The 17,707-nt window shown below is 52.7% G+C and overlaps 1 protein-coding gene across 1 annotated transcript in view; it reads left to right on the forward strand.

Annotated features, from left to right (window-relative positions):
- The window catches only part of RP1L1 (RP1 like 1), a 32,953-nt gene extending 16,780 nt beyond the window's left edge, over positions 1 to 16,173 (forward strand). The window contains exons 5-7 of the mRNA XM_013005906.1: positions 121 to 2,978; positions 10,606 to 10,654; positions 16,083 to 16,173. Coding sequence (XP_012861360.1) covers positions 121 to 2,978; positions 10,606 to 10,654; positions 16,083 to 16,173 — 2,998 coding nt within the window. The remainder of the gene's footprint in view (positions 1 to 120; positions 2,979 to 10,605; positions 10,655 to 16,082) is intronic.
- Positions 16,174 to 17,707: the final 1,534 nt, after the last annotated feature.

Genomic DNA, 17,707 nt, shown 5'->3' on the forward strand with positions numbered 1-17,707 from the left:
AGGCAGCATTCCCAAGCTCTCCTCACCTGCAGCTCGGCCACTTCAATGGCCTCACCGACTGAAGTCAGGAGGCCACCAGAGAAGCTGCTGCTCCCCGATTGATACGTCCCTGGACTGCAGGGCCCACCGAGGCAAAATGCGGGCCCAGCAGGTCTCCCAGTCACGGGACATCCCAGAACCTATCTCTGGGGCCTGTTTTGTGTGCACCAGGTACTGTCCCACCCCCCCAAGGGGACAGCCCTGTGTCAAGAAACACTCTTCCAGCAGCAGTAGCAATAGCAGTAGCCGTAGCAACCAACGTGCTGATTGGAGGCCAGATGGAAGTAAGCATGGGCCAGGAAAACTCAATGGACTGAGCACACTGCCTCTGAGCACAGACTTGGGCGCCAGAGGAAGAACAATCGGAGAAATCAGGAGGAGCAGCCCCAGACCCAGAGGGACATCACAGGGGAAGATGTCTGGTGACGGGGCAGACCTTGAAGAGCCAGAGGAAGACGGTGGCATGGTGCCCAGTGCTCTGCCCCACTTCTCGCCAGAAGCTGTTGTCTGTGAATGGCTGACCCATATCCCAGAAGATCCCATCCTCATGAAATATGAGATGGCAGATGAGAGCCCTACTGTGGCAGGGGTTGGCCCCGAAGGCCCCCAGGAGGGTCCTGTTGACAGATATTCTCTGGAAGGTCTCGGGGAGTTAGCTCGGGCCAGAGAACCACAGCCCCTAGAAGGGGCAGCAAGTGAGAGACCCAAACTAGACACAGGCCCAGGGACAGATGATGCTGGCCCCCAATCCGAAGAGGCTTTGTCTCAAAGAGGAGCTTCTGAGAAGGGTTCAGATGTTTACGAAGAAGCCAGAGCCAGCAAGAGAAGGGCGGTGGGCCACAGTATAAGCAAGGGTGCGCTGCCCATCAGGATGCCTACCTCCGTACAGATCATGCGGGCATTCATCAGCTCGAAGCCGGGCCGGCCCAGCAGCATGCCTGAAGTGTCCACCGTGGTGGGGAGGAGGCTCGGCCACTTTGCCCATTCCCTCCTCACCTGTCTGGCCGGGCTCCACTTCTTTGACGAAGACCATGGGTCTCCTGCCCGCAGAGTCAGGTTCACAGACTCCCCTCGGTTCCAGGAGCTCCTGGCCACCTTACAGTCCCTGTGGCCACAATGTGATGAAGGGGAATTGGGCCATCAGGAGTTCAGATTAGGTCATGCTCTGTCCATCCTTGCGTCCCATCCTGTGACTGAGGACATCACCCTGACGTCCTCCTCGGGAGTGGATGTCAGCAGCGGTTCTGCAGGTTCGGGAGAGGGCAGTGGGCCTTGCCCTGGGAAGGGTACCTTCCCCCCTGGAAGGATGGAGCTGCCCTTGCAAATGACAACGAGCTTTATCCCTTGTCAGGAGCCCGGCACCAGGACCTCCGAGGAACAAGAGGGCCTGGGAAACCAGCACCCGATCTGTCCCAAAGACTCCTCGGAGGCCCCAGTTTGGGCTTGTAACCCTAGTCCGGATGAAGCAGGAGAAAAGGGCAGGGATCATGTGCTGGGCAGCAGTCTAGAACAGTTAGTGGAAAGCACGACTCAAAAAGAGGGCATACCAGCCGGAAAATCCCAAGAAGAAATAGAAAAAGAAGAAAGGCAAGAAGCAAGTGATCAAGAGGAAGAGTTTCTGGATGAGGAAGGCATCAACAGACAGGAAGTTACCAGGCTCCAGGGCAGGGGAGCAGGAAGCGATCGGGACTCCACAGACGTGTGTCCTGCAGGGATGAACCAGGAGCCAACAGAGCTGTGGAATCGTGCCCGGGAGAGCAGCTCCCCAGCCAGGGAACTTCAGAGTGGCCTCGCATTTGAGCCTGATTTGAAAAAGCTCGCCGAAAATGATGGCATGGCGGCTGAGCAAAGCCAGGTCACCCCCTCTCAGGGGACTGGGGCGAACAGAAGCCCCATCGCTCCCAGAGTGCCCCTGGACCCTGGCGCCATCTGGGTGCACAAGTTGCTGAAAAAGATGGAGAAAGCCTTCATGACCCACTTTGCCAGTGCCGCGACCTCAGTCCGTGCCCACTGGGGGCTGCAGCACCACCATGTGCTGGACCAGATGGTGGCAGAGCTAGAGCAGGACCTGGGCCGGAGGCTCCAAGACAGCATTACGAAGGAGCTGAGCAAGATCCCGAGGAGGACCGGGAGGAAGGCACCCAGGCCACCCCGGGAAGCCCTGCACTGGGAGATGTCGCTGCAGACAGGTCAGCGGAGGCGCCGGCTCCAGGGTCTGCACAACCTCTCCGCCTTCACGGAGCCGACCGGAGTCAGTGGCTTCTCCCTGGAAGATGAGCCTTTCTCAAGTGGAACTCTGGGGGCTGCGCTGGGCGCAAAGGTCGAGGAGGAAGAATTCTGTCCCTGCGAGACCTGCTTGAGGAAAAACATGAGCCCGACATCCCCAAGGGCCAAAATGGAAGCAGGCGGTGCACCCATCGAGAAGGCCTTTGACCTGCAGCAGATTCTGCAGAAGAGGAAGGGGGGCCGGCCCGATGGGGAGGCTGCAGAGGACGGAGGGGTGGGGCTGGTTCTGGAGGCTTCCTTGAGGACACGAACTGTCCAGGGAGCCGATGAAGAGCTGGAGCCGGGATTCGTCCCTGGTTCTGGGGTGGATGAGGGAGCTAAGAAGGAAGGGCATCCGAAGCCTGGCCGAACTGAAGCTCTCCAACTAGGGGAGGCAGAGGGGACTAGTTCCCAGGAGAGACAGGAAGACTTAGCTGCTCAGCCAAGGGATGGGACAACAGACACCGGTGTTGGCAATGACCTGGAGAGCGAATGGGAGGAACAGGGTGTCAATGAGAAGGAAGAAAGCATGAAGGAGGACACTAGGGATGAAGGTATTTTGGAGGGTGAAGCCTCAAGAAGAGGTGACCCAGGTCCAGGAGGAGAGGATGACGGTGCAGATGCTATCAAGGCCCAGGAAAGCAAACGGGAGGGACCAGCCATGGAGTCAGGAGGTGAGAAAGAAGGAAGCCGTCCTGTTAGCCCAGGGCAGAGCCAGTGGTGTGAAGAGAAGAGGCTCCCACCTTCCCCTGCCCCAGATGCAGACACCCCTCACCAAAGGTCAGCTCCCCAAACAAGCCTCTCCTCCTCCAGCAGGTCATCTCTAGGAAACTGCTCGCGTGTCTCTCAGAAAGGCTCTGAAGAAGCGCGTTCCAATGGCGACACCAGGAGCGTCGCCGGTGAGTCTCATTCAGAAAGAAAAGTCCCCCGGATGCACTCAGAAAGCTCTACTTCGGAGCAAGATGGAACCCTTTGGGGCCCAAGTGCCCCAGAGCAGGGGGCAGATGAAGAGCCTGACTTGGAAGACAGGAAGTCAATGCAAAACCTCACCTTTACTAAGATGGCTGACAGGACAGACGGATTTGGCCAAGATGATTTCGATTTCTAGAGAAGATCAAGTTGTGAGGTGAGGGTGCATCTGATAACACTGTTTTTCCTTTGTGTCCTGTGTCTACGAACTTGAGTGAACCGTCTCCTGGAGATGTATAAAGAACACGGGAGAAGAGCCAAGGACTTGCCAAGGACATGGCGTGCATCACACTTGTTTCTGGGCTCTACACTTTGATGTTTCAACGAGCGCAACTGTCCCCACCCAGACATGATGTGAAGGAGGGTTATCCTCAGATCTGACCTGTCTTGGAGGTCATCCCCCTCCCCCGCCCTGTCATCCCAGGCGATGGACCAGATTGGAGGTGTTCCACTCGAGTTTTTGTTTGTGTGTGTTTGCTTTTTGCTAGCAATGTTGCCCTTGTTCTTTTGCCTATTGATCGTCTGTTATTTTTCTCCTTGGCCTCTCTTGGCACTCACCTCATTCGACTTTGAGGTGCTTTGTTCTAGTCTTAAATATATTTGGTGACGCTGCAGATGTGAATACTTGGGAAAAGCAGATAAAATCAGGGCCAGGTGATAAAGTTTGCTCTTCGCCTCCAAGTCAAGATATACTTCCTCAATTCATATTTTCACCAAGGAAAATTGGAAAACACAAAAGAAGTGGAAGAAGGAAGAGAAATGCCCAAATCACACCAATGCCCTCACTCAGACATCACCTCTCTTAGAAGTCCCAGCTATTTCCTTCTCATCGTTAGTCTAATCATTTTATAGTCGAGATCATCTTTTATATGTGAACGAATACACCTCTTTTAAAAAACTGAGGAGAAATATTTCATTTTTCACAACTGTTCCTAACAATAATTTAAATATCTAAGTACTGTTCAATAGGCAGATATAAAATACTTGATTTTGTTCTTATTGGAGGCCACTGAGATGGTTTCCATGGTTTTCTTCTTAAGCTTGTCTTCTGTCCCTTAGGCGGCTTCTTAGGGCAGTTAGAGTCTTCGGCAAGGGATTACCGAGTCAAAGATCATCATCTTTTTAAGGCTTTTGACATCGTGCTGCTCAAGTGCTTTTCAAAACACCTGTACGTATTCGTTTTCCTCCTCAGTAGCATGCGAGTGCCTGGCCCACCACACTCGCACCGGGTTTGGGGTTGTCATTAAACGGAGGACTCTTGCTAGTCTGATGGACAAAGAAACAGGAGTACCTCATTTTAATGTGACGCTATTTTAGATAGATTGGATTGCAAATGAAATGTAAGATTTTCTTGGTTTTAAAAAATGATTTGGTTATGAATTCTATAGATTGCCTTTTCCCATGTATCTTTTGGGATCCAGTAATTATTATTCTTTTTAAAATAAATTAATCACCTGGTCCCTTTATAACTTAAAAAAAAAACCATTTTTATTTTTGAAGGGGAAACATGTGCTCTCTCACATCCTTCTATATCTGGCCTTGGTCTGGGTTGGGGGGTCTTCAGTGGTGCAGGATTTCTTTGGTTTCACTAACTTCCTGCTCATATGTGGCCATTTGCTGCTATGCAAATATATGAAAATGAGAAACTATGCATGCTACTTGTTTAAACGTAGCAAAAAGCCAGTGCTGGATAGAGACCTGCAGCCTCTGCTCTGCTTGGTTTTGAGTTCTTAATAAAATTGCACATGTTTTAAAAACTTTGTGACAGTGAGCCTTTTTTGTGTGTGTGTGTGGAAGTTTTTACCCTGGAGAAAAGACCTAGTGATTCAAACCACAGCCACTGTCACTGCGAGGTGCCAAGGCTGTGAATCCTAATGGAGATAGGCTGCTTCATCTTCTTCTTGCAGAGCAGCTGATGGGTTCAAACCACTAACCTTTTCATTAGCAGCTTAATGCTTAACCCGCTGTGCCCCGGGGCTTCTCCTGTAAAGATCGCAGCCTAGGAGTCTTCTGAGGGCAGCTCTGTTCGGCCCACAGGGCCACGGCGAGTCAGCGTCAACTGGGTGGCACACACAGCACGCATACATACCGATGGACACGTAGCTCTCTTCCTGGGTAGCGACTCGAGGCTGGTAGCCATTTGAACGCACCTTGACCGCGTGTCAAGTGAGAACGAAGGACTTGGATCTCAGCCAGAAGCCCCAAGTGGACGACTGCTCTAGGCCCTTGATTTAGATTCGGTTCCTGTACATTGATTTCCTAGGAGAGCGTGGGCTTTCTATTCATGGGACGAGTTACAGTAGGCATCGGCTCCATGACAGTGCACACATGCGTTTTATCTGTAGATTTGGAGAGTTTCCCAGCACTCATCATTATGAGTGCGCCCGAAGCATTCACTAAGCATCCAATACAGGACTGGAGGCCCCCCTGTCATTCTCTGGGCACCCTTCCAGCCTCTTCGTTACTCTATCTGCTGCCTCTCAAATATCCGTCATGCCATTAAAACAAGATGAGCCATCTCTGACAACAGAGTGCGATGGAGAGATGACCCAGGCTCAAGGGCCAGGTTTATCTCCCAACCTGCAGTTTGGACAATTGTGAAACGGGCGAGGTAATGTTTTTCATAGAATCAAAGAGACATAAGAATGCACTTCATTATATATACTTTGGGGAAATATCAGTAGTCTAAAGTATCCATATTAATCACAACTACTACTTATTCATCTTGCATACTTTGGACATATTGCCAGCAGAGACCAGTCCCGGGAGAAAGATGTCATGCTTGGCAAAGCAGAGGGGCAGCGAAAAAGAGGCAGGCCCTCCAGGAGATGGACACAGGGGCTGCAGCCAGGGGCTCAGGCAAAGCAACAATTCTGAGGACGGCGCAGGCCTGGGCAGTGTTTCCTTCTGCTGTGCGTAGGGTCACTATAGATCGGAACCGACTCAATGGTACTTAACAAAAACAACATCTATTCACTACTTACTATGTGTCAGGTACCATATTAGACTCTTGATGTCGATGTCCCCACTTAAGTGGCCCGAGATGTCTCTGAAATGGGCACAGGAGACATGGTCATTTTCTTCAAATGAAGAAGGCAAGGCTTGGAAGAGTGAACTGAAAGTTATCCCCAAGGCCGCCCAGCTCGTGAGGGGCTAAGCCAGGACTTAGATTCAGGTGTTGCATTCTCTAAAAATGCATGTTCTTTCCCATGGTACTACATTTCCTTTATTGTAACTCAGGCCTGTGCATAAATGACCCAGGTGGAGATGGTCAACACTTGGAGAAGTGAATTGACTTCAAGATGGGCTTGCTCATCGTTTGCTCCTCTGAGTGCCATCTGTCACCAGTCATGCTCTCCTTACGTACAGATGTCTGGAGCTGGAGATAAGCTGGCTTTATAAAGCTAGGGCTGAAACGGCAGCCTTCTCGCAGCCTCCAACGATGCCTGCCCTTTGGATGAAAACCTTACTACGAATGGGCAATGCTGAGCTTTCTTCTGATCTAGAGATAAAGGAAATGTGGGGCCATCAGTTAAGCTGGGGATTTTGTGTCTTCTCCTTTTTTCTCTATAGTACAAACCTTGGAGATTTAGCATCTCTTGGAAACATTGCTTCGGCTGGCCTGATTAAAACTTAAGTCATCCTTCCCACAAAGTGCTGTCAGTGTAACTCCAGAGCGCTTTCACCAGTGCGACCTCTCCGTGGAGTGAGGAGACTGGGGACTGAGTGGTGGGGAATGGCAGCCGTCCTTCCTTCTCCCCTTCTCTGACTGCCCGGCTGGGCAGGCTCAGCGACTCCAGCCCAGGACCACCTCTCTGTCCTCATCCCTGGCTGCACCTGAGGATGAGCAGCTTCTAGTATCAGATTCTGATGTTCTTGGTTGGAGGGAAGGCTTCAGCAGAACCATATTTTTTAGTTCCTCAGATGATCATAGAGCTCAGGCAAGTTGTCAGATTGCTCATTTACTTTAACATCCCCTTTTCCCAGGTGAGAAACCGTGACCCATCTTGAAAAAGTGAGTCAGTGGGCCAAGCGGACCAATGTTAGGCATCTTCCTACATCACAGCTGACACCCCCCCATTCCAGAGCTAAGAGAGGTGCCGCAGAGACATGCATCCGACGGCAACCTGCTCCCTTGTAACCCACGCACCTCGGACTCCCACCCGCCCGGCCTCTTACCCAAACTCCTCTTGTGGAGGTCCAGACTGTGCCTACAGACTGTGACCAAGGAAGGACGAGGGAGCCTGCCCCCGCAGAGGCTGATGGCCCCCTCAAAGCAAGTGCATGCTTGGGAGAGGAGGCTCGAAGGTTTATTTTGGTGTTTTACTCTAACGAGCATGACATCATGTGGAGAACTTGATTCAAACAGGCAGTTCCATTCATAGGAAATTCTGTCTCAGTGTGGCTGAGGGCGGAGCCCAGGAATCTGTATTTTGTCGAGCACCTGGAGGAAAGCCGGCATACTACAGGCTCCAGCTGCCTACATTCGGTAGTGGACCTCCTACCAGGACCTTCGGAAGGGTGACTGTCTCTTACCAGCTCCAGCACACGCACAGGCATACACACACACACACACACACACACACACACACACACACACACACTCTCCTACTGCCAATGAGGGGGTGAGACGGGGGAGATTCCTTCCCTTCCCTTCACATGGTCTCCCCACAGATAGCTTGGGTCAGTTAGAGCCATCCTAGCGCTTTCTCTGCTTCTGTCTCTTGAGAGGCAATTAGGATCAATAAAGAAACACCTGTCTCCAAGCCCCCCTGTGCCACCCTCGATATCTATCGGCAAGGCAAGCAGCCCAGGCCCCTGCTTGTTGTGGACAAGGGACTCACCTGGAACAGCCTTAGAACGTGGGTTTCAAAGGTCCTTGGGCCTCCACTCTCCTCCGACACCTGTTCCTTTCCCCACACACTCAGGCACGGCATGGCCACAACATCCGCCAGTCTCCATTTCGTCTATGAAAACGTTTTAATCTTTGAAATATTAAAGATTAAGCTTTAGTTCTGTTTCCTCTCATCCTTTCCCCTTTGCCTCTTTCTTCCATCCTGCTTCGGTCTCTCCCCTCCCCCTCCCTTTCTCCCTCACTCTCCTCTCCTGTCCACTCTTTCTGGTCTTGTCAAATTCCTTCCTTCCTCCTATTTGGCCCTCTGCCTTTTTCTCTTCCCATCCTCTCACTTGCCCTCCTTCTTTTCCCCTCAACTCTGTCTTGTGTCCTTCTTCCCTTCCCTCTGCCACAGCTCAGAAGTAGCACTCACTGACCATACATCTCTCCTCCAGAAGCTTCCATCTGGCTGGAGGAGGCGCCTGAGCCATAGGCCTTTGCCCTGTGAACACCTTTCCTGGAGCCCAGCACCCACAGCTAACATCAGTATCTTTGTGGTCACAGTTATCCTCTGCCCCGCTTGCTCCTCATCTGCCCACAGAGTCCCCTGCACGCTGTCAACTCATCTACGGAACATCCTGCAGGCTGTGGGACAGTCTCTCACAAGGGAAAACAGTCACCCCCGGCCCCTGCCCATGGGCCTCAGGGACTGTGGTTGCTCCCATCTTCTAGCTAAGGAGACTGAAGTGCATGAGGACAGGGGCTTCCCCAAAGCCACGGGGCTAGTGAGTGGAGGAAGCATCTCTTGAGCTGTTATGTTCTCCTGATTTCTGACTCTTCCCACTGTGTCCCAGAAAGAACTTTAGCACAGCCCAACCATCTAGGATGGCTTGGAAGCACCTTGTCTGCAGATGAAAAGATGAACCAGGCAACTTCCATCCATCACAGTCCTTCAGGGAAAGACAGCAGTTGGAAGCCGTGACCGGAAAGGAGGAGAGCTTGGCAATAGACTAGTTCTTTGGGGAAACCACTGAGCACCCCCCGAGCACCCCGCCCCCCACCTCCTCCACATTCTGTTTTGTCTGGTCCAGCACAATGAGAGAGAAAGACAGGAAAGGTCAGGGACCCAGGAGTGAGGGGAATGCTTTACAGCTCCTTGGTGCTGCCATCAAGTAGTAGGTAGCAATGCTGCTCCCTCTTTGATCTCAGCTTTCCAAGGACATCTGAGCTTTCAAGTGCGTATTAGAACCAACCCACTGAAAGTTCCCTTATTGGAGAATGAAAGGGTTGAGGGCACAGGGAGGAGAGCTCTACAGGGTGATCTGTGGGGATTCACTTCTGGGGCCCAGACTCCCCGACCCACTAGGAAGCTACTGAGTGCCAAGTTCACCTTGCCCTGGAATGGCCTGCAGATGGGTGGACAGCGTGGTTTGGGCCACTGGGGTGGTTACCATGGATGACCGTCACAGTCTGGGAAGTCCATTACAGTGCTAGTTCTCGCATCAAACACGTGTGGAGCCAGGGGATGTGTCCGCTGCTGAGAATGAGATGAGGCCACTGTTCCTGGCACCCATTGGAGCCCTTCTCCTCCTGCCCAGGGCTCAGAGATCCTGCCCTCCTGTCTGGGGAGTGGCATGCCACCCACTCATGTGCTCCTTGTCAGCAGTAACAGCAGAGAATGAGGCGGTGGCTGAACAAATGAGGAAGTGGCCTTGATGGCGGAAGTGGCAGGAGAAAGGCTGGGGTGGGTGTGGGGCCAGAGGCAGGGAGAGCTGAGAGCCGCAGAAAGGCTACTGAGTGGAGGAGGGAGTTGGTGGCCCACAGGTTGATAACCTGAGTGATGCCAGCTCCGGATGGCAAGTGAGTATGGCGAGGGAGCGGGGATAGGACTGGGAGTGTGGAACTGACCTCAGGTGTGTCCCAAGACATAAGATCGAACTTTGGTGCCTGGAAGGCATAAGATAGAGCGAGCCTGAAAGAATTCTCTGGTGGCCTCTTTCCTGCCTTCTGGAGGAAGGGCTTTCGCTGGTCAGGGTGGAGCACTAGATGAGTCTCTGACTCGCAGACCCATCGGGTTCAAATGTCCAGCACAGAAAGGAGACACTATGGGGCTATTGGACATATGGGGTGCTTTATAAGGGAAGTCTTCTGTGTGAGACATGGAGGCCCAGGTGTGTGAGGACCCGGTGTCTGGAGCCTGGAGTCCTGACCCCGTCTTTACTGCAGGTGATTTCCCCTGAGCCTGGCTAAAGATGGTCTCCCCTGATGTCCTGGCTCAGCCCCCAGCCCCCAGCCAGCAGAACCACCCAGGGGACACCCATATGCTAGGAGTTTCCGGCACCATCAGCCCTGTGGTGAGCAATGAGCTGCTGGGAAAGCAGCCCTCTTTCCCACACTCAGTATGGTGGACGCAGGGCGGTTTGAGACTGAGGGGGCTGGAGGGGAGAGGGCACTTATCCCGTTCTCAGCTCTCTGACCCTGGTTCGCTGTATTCTTAGAGTTCATGTCGCCCAACATCGGCCTTGGTTTTGAGATAAGAACACTGAGGTAGGTCCAGGGCGATGGAGCCTCCTGCCCAAGGTCACACCGAAAGAGCCTGTAAAAACCGTGCCCCTAGACTCACAGGCCAGGCTGTCTCTGCAGGGCAGCATGCGCGGTGGCTTCCGTGGCCGGGTGTGTGGGCGGCCAGCCTGCAGATAGGGGAGGGCAGAGTCCCAGCCTAATTAGAAGCTGTAGAGGAGCGGGGACATGGGGGGTGGGGTGGGGGGGGCGTGCTCAGAGATTAGTGCCCCTTCCATAGATCATAGGCATGCCAAGGACATAATAAATAATCTGCCCCAAGGTTTTAAAGGTAAAAATCAGCAAACCATTAATAATGTCCCCGGCACCATATATCACCCTGAAAACTTCCCATTACGCCGCTCCTGGAGCCCATGTGCCTTTTCTCTGCGAGTCCAACCCCCACTCCCCGCCCCCCGCCCCCGCCCCCAACGCTTGCTGTCAAGCCCCTCCCCCACAGCATGCAGAGCACAAGGGCAAGGGTGCTAGGCTGGGGGGTTCGCGCTTGGCTCTCGCTTTCAGAATTTTGGGTTTCGCTTGGTGGTTTCAGTCACCCGAGAAGAGCAGGTGGGGCTGCCCGCGTCCCTGTCCCTTCCCTGGGGCTCCGTATTCCTCATCCACTTCTCCTGCTAATGGATAGAATGGCTCCGGCGACCCCCTCCTACAACTCGCCCCCACTCCCCACCCCCCTCCAAGCTCTAAGTAGGAATCCTTCCATGACTTCTTTCTCGGGGAAGGAGGTTTAATTAATTAATGCAGCAGGGTCACGTTAAATATGAAAAGTGCTGACTGTTGCGCTTTCCTATTATTGGTCTGCACCTCCCCACCCACCCCCACTCAGCGGGAGGCTGGGGAGACAGGGGTGGAGGCGGGAAGATAGCTCAGGGCCCCTGGTTCTCCAGGTCAGATGGATTAGAAAAGCCAATTGGTGGCTACTGAGTCTGGTGGGCTTCCATGTGGCCAGACCAATGGGGGGGTTGGGTGAAAAGGGTAGATTTGGAAGAGAAGCAGTGGTCATCTGTTTCCAAAAGGCGGCACCCAGGCGTCTTCCTGGAAATGCTGTCATTTAAGGGTAAGATGTGGTCATCGAGCAAGTGGATGGCTTGAGGAAGGGACGAGGAAAATTAGGAATCCCTTGTCCCAAGCGATTCAAATCCCAGCCAGCCCATGATGGAGCCCTGGCGTTGAGCTGTGGTTAGGTGCTGTGGACCGGTTTCTGACTCACAGTGACCCCACAACCCTGCCAGGTCCTCGCCACCCTCACCATTGTTGCCAGGCTGGAGCTCATGGTGGCAGCCACCTGTCCATCTGGCTCCAAGGGCCTTGCTCTCTTTCGCTGCCCCGCTACTTTAAACAAGCTCTCTCCTGACAACATGCCCACAGCACAAGAGACGAGTCTCACTCAAATCTGGAGATTGCATGGGAGCCTTCTTACTAGCACTGGTGGTGAGAACCTGACCCCCTTTGGGCCTCAGTCTCAGCCATCAAGTGGAGACGGTAGAACAAGACCTCCCCTGCTGCAGTGGGAGGCTAGGACCCATCCCATCACTTCTGTGGACCGGGAAGCTCCTAGACTCACCACAGTGCAAGTGGTTTCCTGGATGGAGGATATGCACCGAAGACAGAAGAATTCCATGTGGGGCTTCCAAAAGCTCGTGGGGAAAAAAAAAGGTATGAAATGGAATTTGTCCACGAATTTTTTCAAGTCCCCTCATGTCTAATTCAAGCGCTAATTGTTAGGAAGACCCCCCTCTCGTGGGAAGCTGTAGAGAAACTTATCGGTCAGCTTGGGGAACTAAACACCAAACTCACTGCATCAAGTCAACCCTGACTCATAACGACCGCAGGGACAGGGGAGAACTGCTTCGGTGGGCTTCTGAGACTGTAACTCTTTACGGGAGTAGAAAGCCTTGTGTTTCTCCCAGGAACGGGGCTGGTGGTTTCGATCTGCTGACCTTGTGGTTAGCATCCAAAAGTTTGGGGCTGTGCACTCTAATCCCAGCCCTTTTGAAATAGGCTGGGCAAACCTGGGGTGAGCTCCTTCCCTCCTCTGAGTCTGTTTCCTCATCTACAGTGGGGCGATTGCTAGATCCCTTTCACACAATGAAATATAGGCTCAGTCGCCGAGTTTGGTAAACACCTGCTAGGTAGACCTGGTTTGGTGCAAGAGGCTGGAATCCATAAGTCTTAGCCTTCCTTGACTTGACTAGGACATATACTTTTCCTGGACTCAGGGTTCTGGGGCCATCCTCCCCAGGCTCAAAGTTGGGACCAGGACTCCTCCCCTCAGGCCTTGAATGTGGTAGCTCTTCACATTTGACGTATCCCTTGCCCCGCAGAAGAGCTCAGTAAAGAAGCCAGCAAGACCTCCTCTTCCTATGTGATGGATGAGGAAAGTGACATGGAAGGACAAGCGGGAGGACTGGAGAAATCCAATCTGGGAAGGCTCTCCTGTGGAAAGATGACAGATCCCCTTTTGGGACAACCGAGAGGAGGGCACTCTGAGAGCCTGGGAGACGATGCCTTCCAGACAAGCCCTCTGTGGGGAAGCAAAGCTTGCGCTTTCCATGTGGTTTGATGGAAACCGTCTATGCTGGGAGCTGACCCTCAATGGGAAATCACACTTTATGAGACAGGCTCACATTCCCTCCCTTGGCCAATGGGTCACTTCCCAACTTGAGTTTGGAGGGGCAACATGAAGCAGAGCTCTGGACAATCAAATCAGTAAGGAGCTGGCCCCAGGGACCACCAAATAAGCTTTAGGCTCTGCCTTTCCTGTTAGGAACTCCTGGAAACCCAGCATCTTTGGCGGCTGGTAGGGCTCCCAGGACCACGGCATTCTGGGCACCCTGTTCCTTCAGGGAAACCTGGATCCAGCAATAAGACCCAAAGCAGGACCTCAGTATCTTAGGGACTCAGCTGGTAGAGTTGTCTACCAGGGGCTTGGCCCTCAGCCACACCTTCCTCTGTACTTTCTCCACCCTGCTCAGGCCTGTCTGCCACTCTCTCTCCAGGGACCTACCATGTGATCTGGGACAAGCAATCAACTGCTCCAAGGCTCTGCTTACTCCGTCACCAAAATTAGCCTAATGCCTGTTTTACTACGTGGGTGTAAAAATGAAATGGTACGATCGAGGTGGACAGGTCACAGGAAATACAGAATAATTGGGTAGTACAGTGCAACGCTGAACATTATTTGCCGTAGGTACAGTGTGTTCCTTCAGTTCAGCAGGGCAGGGGGGAAGGTGGGGCAAATTCAAAAGGGAAGGAAGTAAATTAGGAAAGGTCTAATAAAGGAAAGAACATTTCAGCAGCAGCCTTAAGAAAAAGTAGGTTTTCACAGGAGGAGCTGGCAATTGGCATGAGGGAGGCTCCAGGGGGAAGGGGCAGAGAAGCAAACCCCCTCAGCCCGAATCTACTGCCCCTGAATCTGACCCATTGCAGAGTAGAACTGTACCTTTGGGTTTCTAAGAAGGCAGGAAGCCCCATCTTTCTTCTACACAGCGGCTGATGGTTTTCAAACTGTGGACCTTGCGGATCACAGCCCAACAAATAACCATTATGCCACCCAGGCCATAGCCCCAAGAAATCATTCATTCAGGTACCATCTCTACAGATGAGAAGGTAACTCTTTAAAGGTGCAGGCAGCCTTCTGTCCCCGCCACCCTCCCCCACTTTCTGAGGAGGGTTTGAACTGCCAGCTTTGCACTAATAGCCCATTGCATAGCCCACTATGCCACCAGGGCTCCTTATCCAGAGGATGAGAAAACTTGAAAGTCAAGTGTGCCCAGGGCACTCGGGAGGTGGAGGGAAAGGGGCAGCATGCTGGCCTATATGCCTGATTCTGAAAGGCCTCTTCCCTCACGTTGGCCTAAGCTCCCTGCCAAGACGTCCACTCTGATGATAGAGTGCACTTCCCCAGCCATCGTCCTAAGAGACTCTGGCTTCCCTCAATTCCATGTCACTGTGATAGACCCTCAGCCCCTGCTCAGGCCTTGATGGATGGCCCCCAAGCTGGATTTCATACATCTCCGTCTTCCTGGGAAACTGTGACACAAGTACGGTAATTGGTGTCACCTTTGTTGATTGCATGCCAAGTGCTGACAAAACAGCCCATAATAGGGAGCTCCAGTGTCCTGCCCTTGATTGGGCGGAGGAGGGATGTGCACAGAACTGCCCCAGGGTCACACAGAACTCTCAGGGTCTAACCAGGGGAGTAGCAGCTAGCCCAGCTGCTCCTGAGAACAAATGCCAGTCTCTTCATCCTTATCTTGAATCTATTTACCCTGACACACTATCTGCATCTGCAGGGGCGCTTCCAGTCTCTTTCAGGAGAAGGTAGGGTTTACAAAGGGAAAACTAGACCACAGCCTGGCCGTGTAGTGCGGGTGTGCTGGGCTCCTAGCCGCAGGTCGACAGAAACCACCAGCCGCCCCAGGGAGAAAGACTCAGCGTTCTCCGTTGACAGTCTGAGAACCCACAGAGGGTGGGCAGGGCGGTGCGGGGGTGGGGGGGGAGGGGGGGAGGCTAGCTATGAGTTGGCATCAACCCGATGGCCGTGAGTGTGGTTGGGATCACTAGTGGTCTGGGTTTGGGACAGGTATGGACCTCCAAAGCTCAATCATTGTTTCCTTGGGCTACCCCGCTAGGGTCTTAACTTTTGGCCTGGCGGGGTTTGATTATACAGGGTACCCACAATTGTTAACTCTCTGCTAAGTGCCATCAGCCACAAACAAAATGGCATCAGGAATGACTGAATGCCAGGGGCCACTCCTCAATGGCCAAGGTGAAAGGCAAACACCCACCTTGAGTCCCACCGTCTGCAGGGCTCTCAGCCATTGAGAGAGCCTGCTCTCATGTTTGGCCAAGCCCTCGAATATTTTGTCTGCCCGCTGCCACTGCCCTCCCTGGCTGCTCTTCCTGAACATGTGACAGGCCACCTGGGTGGTTTGGGTGGGGTGAGAAGACCTCTGCCCATCTGAGACCTCTGGACTTCAGAGATCTGATCTGTGGGTCTCCTGGATCGGTGGGTATTCCATCCCGCCGATGGAAGACTGGATGGGACTGTCTTTGTTAACTATTCACTTGTCCACATCTCTCCAAGGGTGCGCACACCAGTAAAGAATCCACTGTGTACCAGGAAGAGGAGCCATGGGTCACACGTTGGACTGCTCCCGGTGAGGTCAGCAGTTCAGACCCATCAGCTAGCTGCTCTGTGGGAGATAGATCCCGCTCTCTGTCCCCATCTAGATTGACCGCCTCAGAGACCCACAGGGCCAGTTCTACTCAATCCTATCGGATTACTAGGAGTTGGAATCGAATTGATGGCAGTGAGGTTTGGGGTTTGGGTGTGCCACGAGTCATAAATAACATGGAGGCACTGGTGCGCCCTCCCTGACCCTTTCTCTGTCTGCAGTCGACGGGAGGGAGGCTGGAGCCATGCCCAGGCTGTCCCCGAGGAGACGACGCTGCCCTTCCGGTGCTCCTTCCCTGGAGAGCGGATCTGAAGCTCCCAACGGCCCCGCCAAAGAGCAGTCTCCAGCCTGCCCCCTGGGACCTGCAAATCCTTTCTCGTGCTCTGGCCGGGCCTGGGAGAGTCCCTGCCACCGCAGGCCGGCTCATTGTCCCGCTCCTTCGCCACTTTTCCTCTGCCGCATTGTTCCCGTTATCAGCATCCTCCACGCTGCAGCGGCTGCACAGGAAAGCCTCGCTGCCGCTGCCCAGGCCGATGGGGCCCAGGTGTCCTGCTGCAAGGAGCCGGCTGAACAATTGAGCCGGCGCCCACGGGGTGGGCAGTCTGCTGGGCGCTGGGGTCCATGGCACGTGCCCTGTGCTTCCTTTGAGGGATCAGGGCGCTTGATGCTTGGGAGTGGGGGTGGGCAGGGGAGGCAGGAGCCAGGGCTCTGGACTCACCAGTCTCCTGCTCACCTGTCTGGTCCTCGTCTGTGAAGGTAGACGGGCTGCCCAAGTTCAAATCCCCGTGTGTGCCTTGGTGCCTTGATCTGTTGAGGCCAGGCCTGCCTGTGTCTTCCAGCGACTTACACAGTGCCGAGAACAGGAAGGGTCTTTGGAGACGATCGCCGACCAGACACGGGAGAGGACTAGGCAACTGGACGGAAGTGACACAGACTGCCTAGGGTATGAAGGGTGTACCTCACCCACAGGTTCCGGGGGTCCTTCATGCGATGAAGGGTTTAGATTAGAGCAGGTCTAACAAAGAAGCCCCTACCCAAAGATTTTTGGGAGGAGGAGATGGAACCCTACTTCTAATCTGCACTTGGCTGGAACATTCCAGGAGTCTCAGGAGAGCTGGCCGCACAGACTTAGCCAATAAACACACCAGAAGCTACCTAATAATAATAACAATTAATAATAATAATAATAATACTCAAGTATGTCCCATGCAGTTCTTGGGTTATACTAGTATAATAGAACCCTGGACCTTGATGCTAATCCGTTCTGGAAGGAATGTCGAGATGTGTTGCAGTAGAATTCTGAATCCATTTTTTCCATACGAAATAACTGAAAATGGATTAATCTGTTCTCGACCACAAAGTTTTCACCCTAACCTTGCCTTTTAATACAAAATATTACACAGAAATTTCAAAGTAAATAAGTTCAGAGTTGAATAATACAATTTAAATAAGAAACACAACATTTAAAAAGCTTTAACAATGACAGTATGGCCCAGACCTTGATGTTGATGAGGATCTGGATCTGTGGACATGGATGTGGAGAGGAGAGAGGGATGGAGAGAGAGTCATTGTTTGGAAGGGGAATCCCCTTCCATAAAGTCAACTGGTAGGTGCTTTTCAGGAGTTTTTCCCTTCTTTGCCTTTTTTGACTAGGACCTGCCTGGCTTTCTCTTTAAAAAAATAATCTGTCTAATGTGGTCTGCTGTTGGCATTTCCTTAACTGTTTTCTAAAGAGGTTTACTAAATTATCATCAACAATATTGATAACACGGTTAACCAGCTCCTTATCATGATTCTTTAAAAAAAACTCTTTCTTAGGACCATGTTTTTTTATCTAAAAATAGTA

This window comes from Echinops telfairi, unplaced genomic scaffold (genome assembly GCF_000313985.2).
Source record: "Echinops telfairi isolate 266 unplaced genomic scaffold, ASM31398v2 ScPeMD7_9;HRSCAF=40, whole genome shotgun sequence".
Lineage (NCBI taxonomy): Eukaryota > Metazoa > Chordata > Mammalia > Afrosoricida > Tenrecidae > Echinops > Echinops telfairi.